This window comes from Melanostigma gelatinosum (genome assembly GCF_949748355.1).
Source record: "Melanostigma gelatinosum genome assembly, chromosome: 10".
NCBI lineage: Eukaryota > Metazoa > Chordata > Actinopteri > Perciformes > Zoarcidae > Melanostigma > Melanostigma gelatinosum.
In genome coordinates, this window is record NC_136643.1 from 16106473 (window position 1) to 16117095 (window position 10623).

At 38.3% G+C, this 10623-nt stretch overlaps 2 protein-coding genes across 2 annotated transcripts; one reads left to right on the forward strand and one right to left on the reverse strand.

Moving 5' to 3' along the window:
- Positions 1 to 221: 221 nt before the first annotated feature.
- On the reverse strand, positions 222 to 5383 carry dcaf17 (ddb1 and cul4 associated factor 17). Its single transcript, XM_079277449.1, has 14 exons — positions 4858 to 5383; positions 4668 to 4771; positions 4270 to 4360; positions 4038 to 4174; positions 3851 to 3929; positions 3278 to 3367; positions 3086 to 3193; positions 2816 to 2918; positions 2551 to 2693; positions 1456 to 1565; positions 1276 to 1363; positions 1020 to 1103; positions 680 to 835; positions 222 to 589 (listed from the first exon to the last, which is right to left on the reverse strand). Exons 1-14 carry the CDS (start codon positions 4984 to 4986, stop codon positions 482 to 484), a joined length of 1530 nt encoding a protein of 509 aa, XP_079133575.1. The 5' UTR covers positions 4987 to 5383; the 3' UTR covers positions 222 to 481.
- On the forward strand, positions 5015 to 10070 carry mettl8 (methyltransferase 8, methylcytidine). Its single transcript, XM_079277448.1, has 10 exons — positions 5015 to 5085; positions 5937 to 6093; positions 6340 to 6431; positions 6516 to 6880; positions 7055 to 7104; positions 7929 to 7989; positions 8595 to 8734; positions 8971 to 9077; positions 9206 to 9271; positions 9828 to 10070. The coding sequence occupies exons 2-10, from the start codon at positions 5942 to 5944 to the stop codon at positions 9980 to 9982; spliced, it is 1188 nt and encodes a 395-aa protein (XP_079133574.1). The 5' UTR covers positions 5015 to 5085; positions 5937 to 5941; the 3' UTR covers positions 9983 to 10070.
- Positions 10071 to 10623: the final 553 nt, after the last annotated feature.

The following is a 10623-nucleotide window of genomic DNA, read 5'->3' on the forward strand; positions in this document are numbered from 1 at the left end:
ACGCACACACATTAGTGCAGCGGGTTGTGAAAGCAAGTTGCACAATAATGCACAGTTCTGATCACATTGCATCGAAGCCAATTTTGAATGAATTTGGATGAACATGGTGGAAAGAAGAATGATGCAGGAATACAGAGTAACTTGGAAAAACATAAGAATTTTATTTAAAAGAAAGATTGTAAAATAATAATAATACATTTTATTCATATAGCACTTTTCATGACACTCAAAGACACTTTACATTAAAATCATCATATATAAAAACAATAAAAGTGTTCATCGACGAGATGAGACCGCACATGTTCATCAGTAATAAAGACACCAGTGATTTAATTCATCAATGATGATTATCTAACATAATTCACACAATCGACATGACACAGTAATACAGATGTGAAAAACAGCAATGTGAGTTATACAGAAAAACTGTAGAAAAACACAAGTTGGAAACAAATATTTACATTATCTTGAAAAATAAGCCTTATTTTCTGGCAACCGTGAGCTTGTAAACATGGCAGAAGAAGCTGGTGTTCTTCTGTTCAATATGAACAACTGTGTCTTTGTCAAAAAACAACTCATGGCGATAAGTCTGAAACAGATTAAAAGAGCACACATGAATCCATGTATACAGACACTTCAACTTCTTCTAAGGTTGGTACAGTCATGTCAGGTCCCTCACCTCGTCCCAAGGCTCAACCAGATCCACGGTCCGCAGTAACTGCCCACTCTGGTTGTCATGCAGTCGGATTTGGGCTCTTCCTTCTCCCTCCTCACCGTTAGTAACCACCACTGCCAAAAGGTCCAGCTCGTCCTCATATTCCACTATACGGAAAGTCTGTAATGGCGATTGTTGCTTTTGGTCTTTTCATGACATTTGTTGACAATAAGAAAAATATAGAATATGAAGAAACCTTCAAAAGTATGTGAGACTGGATGTTATTCCTGGCTGCCAAAGAGAGTATTTCTATGTTCCACAACCACTATGTTTCTGGATCAATAATAAAAGCGTAATCACTTACCTCTTGATCTGGGTCATCATCCAGCTGATGGAATCTTTTCTTCACTGTTCGGCCCGATGAGGTGACTGTGATTTGTGAGGTAGGCTGCAGTCGACAGAACGCCGAAATGTTAAATTTTACCCGCACGAAAACTGTCTGACCAAAGTCGTTATAGTGCACATGTGATACACACATGAGGCTGAGTCACCCTCAAGGTAAACCAAGTATGTTGTGAGTACAGCTTATAGTTCGATAGTAGGTAAATAATGACACTTACATTGTTGTTTCGGTGGATTTTCATGGAGAAATCCTCAACTACCTTTGATGGTAAACCATTGTTCGGTTCACCAAGGATTTTCAGGACACTTGAAGGAAAAAAAAGAGGAAAAAAAACCTCCCAAAACATATCTCACCACTGTCTTCCTTTTGATGTGTAAATGTTGACTGTAGCACTCACTTTATGATGGCAGGTCCAACATGAAGGATTCTTCCTGAGTCGTCAGGGTGGAAGAAAATCCTATCACTCTCTAGAGAGCAGCAGTTCATGTTTTGTATTCCATTTGATGCCTAACGTCATACAATTAAACTTAACTCATTAACTAGAACATGAATTAATTGAATAGCAAACTGCCATGATCACATAATTATGTTTTCTCTTACAGTTCTTGAGAAAAAAACAAACAGGAATCTAACAGGAGAGTCAAATGTGATTTTATTTCACTTTGACTCCAGGAACACGTGTTTGTTTCTGTGATATGCAACTGGATTTGTGAACTTCAGTCTGCAAAGCATCAACAACCTGTGCACGCACCACGGTGTGGAAGAGAACACCTGACTTATCTCAGTGATACTCCACTTTAACTCTGTTGTTTGCGTACAGCTTAACCACTGCACACTTAAGAAGGTGCTTGTGATAAGTGCTGCAGCTTTCTAGAGTTAAGGAGTGTTATAGAGCTGTTTGATACTTGGGAACATTTCAGGTGGATTATCAGTTTGAAAATTCGGTTTCTGGTAATGACGTGTGTATCGTATCATTTCAAAATGATACCAGAAATGTATTTCTGTTTTACACCGAAAGCTGCAGTATTTTTTACCAGTATTTCAGGGAAAGCAAAACTATGGTTTGTGTTTTGGAAACTGTGGCTGCTTAGATGGGATTTTATGTTTTTCCACATAATATATTATGCAGCCCCAGTTGCTGGCAATTGTCTCTGGTAATGAATTTTAAAAAACAGTGTCATGAAAGACACTGCATCTGGAATAATCTAGAGAAGAGAATCTTGTATAAAACATACAAAAAAGATCTTCACAATGGGGTTCTGAATAGTGATTACAGGTTTGGTTCTGTCCAGCAGCTGAATACAAAGACTGTCACAAACATCTGCGGCCCTTCTTACCCTGCCAGTTTCAATAGCTCTGGACAATTTGGTGGTCTATCACACAAGAAGAGTGGGGATATTTGTCCATCATAGCCAAACATATGCTACATTTTCAAAATGATTTGAAACATCATGGTAAAGTGTATGGTTAAAGAGGATTCTTTAAAACCTACCATGGTGCTGTCCTTGAGTGAAGAGATGTGGTGAGTGCCCTTGTGATTTTTATGCAGTGGTGTGTAGATGTAATGCCACGGGTAGCCTCCGATCTGGACACTGTTATGAGCGCACGATACCTCGAACAGCACTGGAGGCCGATCTGCGCATTAAGACAATAAAAACAATTGTAATGAAAAACATTTCTGTTTACAGCGACCAAGTAGATCTACTAAAATATTTAACACAAAGACGCCACCGGTCCAGACTTCAAAATGGACTCACCTGTGATCTGTATATTTACTGGGATGCCAAACGGAACATCGCCCACAGTTTTGCCACCAAGAAGTGAACTCTGCTTTCCAAGCGTGAGCTTCTCTGTCAAGTACTGAAAACAAAGAAAATGCTCATCAGATATAAAGAGCTGTAAGCAGCAGAGATGAGCCAGAAGAATAGAAAACATGTAATATTCACATCTATTCAATTTTCAAAAATGTATTTATGACGCAAAAATCTGATGAAATAAAATATTCAGAAACTCTTTCAAATGCCCACCCTTTGAACAATGTGCTCAAAGCTGTACAGCTTCACCGACTTGTTGCTGTAAGACACCACGAGGACACCTTGGGACAGAACAACATCGGTGACGCCATTTCCAAATACCTGAAAGAATAAGATTTACATTTTTATAACAAGACATCACTCCCTCAAGCAAAAAAATAATAAACCACCAACAAATCTGCGTACCTTTTTGTTGATCTCCAACACGCCAACAATTTGTAAGGGAAAGACATGAAAGATGGCCAGGTGCATCACCGTATTCTGAGTGATTCCCGCCTGTTATTAAAAACAAATCTTAAAAAGATACATTTCTGTCATCTCTTTTCCACATCAGAGATCATTTAAGATAAGATCAGTAGTAAAAACAGTTGAGCAAGTCGATTTGTCGGGGGGAAAAAAAGAGAAACATATTTGTAATTTATTAAGAAAACTTCCACTGGTTCCAGCTTCACAAATGTGAGAATTTACTGCTTTTTTATGACTTCTTGATTATTGTAATATTAATATTTTCAGGTTTAGGACAAAATTAGCAATTCAAAGACATCACCTTAAGCTCTGAGAAATGACTAGTGATACTTAAAATACCTCACTGATCATTACAAGATCTTTTATATATTTTCTTAGATTTATGCAATGCGCCTCTCAAAATTACCAAAAATCCAAGTACAGAGATCTCTATGGGCTTTATTACCCTTAATAAAGTGCCCTTACACTCTTCAGTAAGGCACAAAACTTGACACATAACACACCATAACTTACCTGTCGGGCGAAAGAGGTTTCTTTGTTTTGAACAGATTTAACATAAAACATCTCTTGAGAAACATCCCAGCCGAGATACCTGCCAAAAAACAACATACAATAAGGTAAAAATGTTTTGAAATGAACGAAAACTGAAAATAGGCCACATTTATTCATAGGAAGAGAGAACTCAGGGCCTTGACAATACCTGAACTTATGGTTTGAAGACAGGTAAACTCTCTGCAGCTCCTCTCCTGTTTCAGCTGAAAGGCGATACAGCCAGTTATCGGCGGTCAAAGCCAAGAGGCTGGGTTTTTGATCAGAGGGGGAGGCTAGTGTGCTGTCCTGTCGACGAGACAAATGAAACAACAATCTGAACCCGGGATGTTAAAATCTGGTGATTAAAAAAATATAGATATCTGCTTCGGTTTGTCACTTACAAGTGGGCTCTGACACAGCAAGGCATCTTCAAACTTCTCCAGTTTAGATCTCTTAGGCAGTTTGTATAGAACTTGAGGCTCTGCATGAACACTGAAACCAGAAATCACTCATTGTGTGTCAGAGTATAAACATTATTCTGTTGTCAGTGTCCCTAATTTGGTAGATGGCCTTAATAAACTCGGTAAAATTGTATTTATACAAGCTATGTATAAAGAGGGAAAAGCCCTGCCACCATATTAATAAAGGAATGCAATATTTAATTTCTTCAGAGATACTTAACTTTACTTAACTTATGTATAATGCCAGTTTTAAAGATGCTGCAATTCATCTGTAGCTCTAAGGTCTTATTTTGTGTGCTGAAGACTACAAATAAAAAGTTAAAAACATTCATACTAACCAGCTGTAGCAGTTCTGGTAATTTTCAAAGTAGATTTTACCATTCTCATACATTATTGTAGATTTGGAGCTCTTGTTCCATACGTTAATGAAATCCCTGTTGTCCTACAATGATAAACAAGATAGCATGTTAAAGCAGCCATTGAAACCAGCTATACAGTTAATAGTTTTAAGTATTTATTTTCCATTACCTGGAGGAGGATACCTCGAAGGACCTTCATGTTGTGTCTGATCAGAGTCCCAGCATCCCTGATACCTCTGCTCCTCCGGCTCAACAGCTCAGCGGCGTTTACGGCTCTCTTACTACGGTACAGCGCCATCAGCAGGCGGGTTTTATTATTTCTACAAGAGGACCGTCTGGTGGTAGCATGACCGGAGACAACAACCCAAACTGACCCCAAGAGCACATGCAGAGCAAGGTGAGGGCGACACCGTTCAAACCCCTCACTGACTGTCCGAGAACCTCCACTATGGAACCGCCTCCTTAGCTTTGCTGTTAGCGTAGCTTAGCTAACTCAAAAAGGGAACAGCTGTTGAGCACGATTACCTCGATATCTTGTTTACTTCCGGATTCGAAAGTCGTACCTGGTTTGTTATGTATGGCCGAGCGTTAGTTGAACAGTGGAGTTGTGCATGGAGTGAAACAAAGAAGTGTTATCAGCAGTTAAAAGTTGGTGGAATAATCTCGCATTTAACTGCCCACGCATGCTATCTCTCCACTCGCTCCATAGTTGTAGTCTTCCTCAAGCGTCTTCTTCTAGTGAAGGAATTAAGGCACACGGCATCCATCTTGGAACATTAGCGCCCTCCTCTCCACCGTTGTTAAGTTGACCATGGAGCATCGATGTATTACCACCCATCAACATTTAGTTTTGTTTCCCCTTAAGTAGCTTTAAGGTACATTAAATATATTTAAAGTATATTATTTCATACTTTTTGACTGTATTATATTTTGCTGTATTGGCTTGTTCCAGCCATCTATTAAAGCTCTCTGATGTTTTCATTGAAACCAAAGACTCCTTTGGCAGCAATGTTTCATAAGTTATTCCAGATGTATAGTGCCTCATACAAACATTTCATTAAAACTTTGCCTGCCATTTGTTACATGTGTAAAGTTTGGGATCCTCACTTGCAGAAAAATATTTTCCTGAAGAGTAAAACAATAATTTACAGTAGTTTGCATGAAACAGCAGCTCCAATGAGTGTTTATTAGCTGTCGGTGCACTGTCAAAGCATTGCAAAATATGTTACTCTTCTTGTGTTTTTACAGAATAAATGCATAAACTGCGGAGTTTCTCTGTCGCCAAATTGGCTGAAGTTTTCAGCAGATTGTCGTCAAGACTACATAGGACAGATGGAAGACCTTCAGCTCCACTTGGGTCACGGATTCTGACCAATACTGATGACATCTTTAAGCACAACATGTGGTCAGTGATGTACTTCAGCAATTATCTGCCTTTTATGGAGATAGTAGGATTACAGAATAGGTGTGCCTACTTTGAACAGCACAGGACTGAGATTTAGGGTTACAGTTAACAGCTTTCTGATCAACCTGCAAAACGCAACAGTGGATTTATATGTTACAGTTTTATATTTTCTGTTATTTGATGCTGTTCGTGAGTTACTATAGTTTAGCAGATCAACAATAGCATTTGCACTTCTTCATTTGTTAGGGATCACGTGCAATGGACGGAAGAGGATAAAGAAAACGCACGACAGAAGGCAAAAGAAAATTCCTGCATACACATTCCTTTCGAGGAACAAGGCAAGAATGTTTCCCCTGCAAAAATAGGTTTCCAGGTTATATTTGAATGGGGTTAACTTTTGGGAAAACATCTTCTCCACACAGGTACATTTGACACAGAGGCTTGCCAATACTGGGACAAGTTTTACAAGATGCACCAGGAAAAGTTCTTTAAAGATCGCAAGTGGCTTTTTTTAGAGTTCCCAGAACTGCTTCCTTCAGGTGCAAAAAGTCAAACCACAAACGGGCGTCTGGGTGATCAGCAGGCGTCACACCCGCAACCGACTGGATCCAGCACAGACACAGAGACTCGACACCGGCAACACAACGGACCCACACACCATCACAGAAATGCAGACGCCCCCAACCATCAGACAGAGTCCGGTCAGGGAGCAGCACCGGATAGAAATGAAGCTGCCATACAAGCTGCTACTTTCCCTGGCCAGCATGCATCCTTCAGGATATTGGAGGTTTTCAAAACTGTTCACATGTATTGATTTGAATTCTGATTGTTTAAATGTAGATTGTTGCATGTGGACTATTACACAATTGTGGCAATAACAGGCTGTAAGATGCTACACTAAAAATATGAGATAACAGCACTTAAATAATAATAATAAATACAATCAAATATTTTTCTACAGGTCGGATGTGGGGTTGGTAACAGCGTATTTCCCATCGTTAATTCCATAAAGTGAGTAAATATTTCATATATTTCATTGAAGTTCACCTTTTCAACACCATCAATGTGGATCATGTCAGTTTTATAGTGCAACACATGTTTACAGAAGCAAAACATTCAAATGCACACAATACTGGGCAGTAAAATATAGTTATCTTTACCATTTTATTGTTATAAGTGCATGCACCACAACACTATCCAGCTCCTCGATCAGCACAAAACTGTGGCTCACCATGAATGATATATCATAGTATTACATCACTATGCACAGGAGCAAGACACAGTCAGTATAACTACATTACATGTGCCCACATTGCTTGTACTGTTAAAATACACTTGACTGTTGAAAAACATTATATACTGAATTTGAGATACAAACTGCAACAAATATGGGACCTTAAATCAAAAATACATGTGGCATTAATCTGTGTATCATTACAAAATGCTTTTAACTGGCCTTTTAAAAGAAATTGGTGAGAAAGGAAAAGAGGAAGCATTTCGTTGGTATTGGGAAAGACTTCAGGTTTTAGTTGAAGCCAGAGGTGCTGAATCAATCATCAGTGATGGGGAGAAGTGCAGAAGTGTAACACACCGTGAGAGTTTCTATGCCAGTTTGTAATTTGCTCGTTTTTAATTTGAAATTGGCCATGTGGCCCTTTAACACTTTTCACTTACTGTTTCTGTAATGTTCTGTCCATATGTTTTTCCAGGAAGGTATTTATAAAATGTTTGGCAATAAGTAAAGGTGAAATCTTGGCTTCCGTGAAAGGAAAAGTGCAGTTGCACTCTATTTGTAATCAGTCAAAGGTTGTTAAACTGTCTGTTCTGTTCCACAGAGAAACAGACGCATATTTATACTGCTGTGACTTCTCCCCATGTGCCATTCAGCTGGTCAAGGTAAGCTTTGCTAATATTGCTCGGGATGACCATGCACAGAATAAACTGTATTGAGGTCCATACATTTGTTCAAAGCAGACTCGTATCACATATATATATATATATTATATATATAATTTAAACACCAAAGCTATATGAAGTCAAACTAGCAGTGGTGTCTTTATGGTACCAACTGTGATCATGTGGACAATATATTGAGGGTATTTCCATCATATCAGATGAGTAGTCCTCCATGTTCCTCCATGGCTAAAATATTTAGACAGATGACATGAACTTTTGATAAAATACATTTAATTCATTCATTGTAAAGCTATTGTTGATGTCAATCTTTAAGCGTTCGAAAATGTGCATTCAGATTAGTTTTTATAGTTCCGACCATTGTTCCCTCACACAATGGGACACTTGAATGTACTGCAGAATAACTCAAAGCTCTGCCTAGTAGCTACAGCTGAATCAATCAATCAATATGTTAAGGAGAAAATGAAAAGAGAATCAAAGTGGTTTGAATATAAAATATCTTTTCATTTTGGGCTTGGCAAATAACAAATCTAATGTTAACTCATTTTCATCTATGAAAAAAAGCCGACTTTATTTTCCTCATATAGGACCATCCAGACTACCATGACTCTGTGTGTCACGCCTTTGTCCAAGACATTTGCGAGGAGATGGCCTCCTTTCCGTTCCCTCCTCGGAGCCTGGATGTTATTCTGGCAGTCTTTGTGCTCTCCTCCATTCATCCGAAGCGGTAGGTGAAAATGAAAAGACACAGGAGAGCCTATATCATTTCTCAGCTGTCAGGCCCCTCCACAACCCCTAAAACACCCCCGTACCCACCATCACAATTAGCTTTGTCTAAATCATGACAGTCCTCGCATAACCTAAATATAAATCTAACCGTATTGTGTCACTGAGTGCAACGTATTAACTGTACAGTGGTTAGGTTGACATTTGAGGGTTTGTTAATTGACATTTCACTCACAGAATGCAAGGAATTGTGAACCGACTATCTACATACCTGAAACACGGAGGGACATTTCTCTTCCGTGATTATGGGAGATATGACTTCTCACAGCTCAGGTTTAAGAGAGGTGAGCCTCCAACTTACTGAACCTAATTTGTTTAATATTCTGTATACCGTACACTTCTGTGTATGTGGAGTGTTTATGACAAGTGAATATATATTTACTTCTTTAACCTTTTAATCTCTTACAATCAGGACGGTGCTTATCAGAACATTTCTACACACGAGGAGATGGAACCTGCGTGTACTTTTTCACTAAAGGTATTTCTGAACCATGAGATCTTCATCTCATCACTAATAGTTGCTGACAAGACCGAAGCTACTTTTGAGGACGAGGTGATGTCCTTGGTATTTTTTCAGGGGATTTTGAGGTTTTAGGAACCTTGTAGGAGTTAACATACATGGGTGGGTATTTTGGGGTATTGGAATATGTTGAGGCAGTATATTTAAAGGTTCTCCATACGGGGTTCAGGGCATTAGTATAGCAGCAAACAACTACCGGTATTTGCTTTGTAAAGATATCGTGGAATAATACCTGAGCAGTGAATGAAGTCACTCTGCCTCTGTGTGTGTTGTAATGCCAGCTTCTCTGCTTTATTTACATTTTAGTGCATGTTTGTCCATATGAGCGGTTTGCAATGTCAGCACCGCTGCAGTTATGTTTGCACTGTTAGGGCCATTAGCACCCTTAGCTGCCAGCCGCCAGTTTGCGGCTATGCAGAGGCAATAAAAGTCTATTTATTTATTTAGTACCTTTAAGCATGGCCATTCTAAAATGAAAATGTCACATTTTTTCTTTCTTTGTTTTTTTTTACAGAAGAGGTTCATGATTTATTTTCCAGTGCTGGACTGGAAGAAATTCAGAATCTGGAGGACAGACGACTCCAAGTGAACAGAGGAAAGAAAGTTGCAATGCACCGAGTTTGGATGCAGAGCAAGTACAGGAAATTATATCCACCTCCACCATCTTAACATCCCACTATGCACTGGCCTTTTGTTTTATTCTTTGCTCTATTCATTCAATCCTGAAAAACTGTTATAACCAAATGAGTATGTGTTCTACCACAACACTGTATGCAATAAACATGTAAAATAAAGCTACGTTATGTTTTTTTTTTTTTACTGTAGATCACTGTATTAATATCTAGAGATGAGTGTATTGACTATATTGAGATCATTTTGTGAGGTCCAAGAGGGAAATACAGTGAACATGCATTACAATTCAAAAATGGAAAACTTTGATTTACAATTATGAATTTAATAAAATGTATTTTTTTTATCATCCTTAAGTTGTGCTACATATTACAGATGGGGAAAACTAGATGGTAGTTTTTGCATGATAAAAATACTTGTGACATGTAAAAATTCTGATGCAAATCAACATTATGAGATATGGCAAACTTTTGACATAATTGGTCAAACTTCTAAGGTACTTAATTATGAAATATAGCATGTATTATGACATATATATTTTACTTATCTCAGAATTTTGATACAGCACGTCATAATTCCACGACCTGTTGATATCGTCCAACAGTAATTTAATATATTTAAAGAAAAAATGAAATTCATTTTTAGTTTTCTCTGAACATCACAAGTTTTCCACCAACTTG

Bases quoted from the DNA above. Each gene is read 5' to 3' on its own strand.
- dcaf17 (XM_079277449.1), bottom strand. From the start codon at position 4,986: ATGGCGCTGTACCGTAGTAAGAGAGCCGTAAACGCCGCTGAGCTGTTG. The intron at 3,930-4,037 runs GTATTGTCAAGG...GTTTTTTGGCAG, and splicing joins TCTTCAAACCATAAGTTCAG to GTATCTCGGCTGGGATGTTT. The intron at 2,919-3,085 runs GTGGGCATTTGA...CTTTGTTTTCAG, and splicing joins TTGAGCACATTGTTCAAAGG to TACTTGACAGAGAAGCTCAC.
- mettl8 (XM_079277448.1), top strand. From the start codon at position 5,942: ATGCATAAACTGCGGAGTTTCTCTGTCGCCAAATTGGCTGAAGTTTTC. The intron at 6,094-6,339 runs GTCAGTGATGTA...TTCATTTGTTAG, and splicing joins ATCTTTAAGCACAACATGTG to GGATCACGTGCAATGGACGG. The intron at 7,105-7,928 runs GTGAGTAAATAT...TCTGTTCCACAG, and splicing joins CCCATCGTTAATTCCATAAA to AGAAACAGACGCATATTTAT.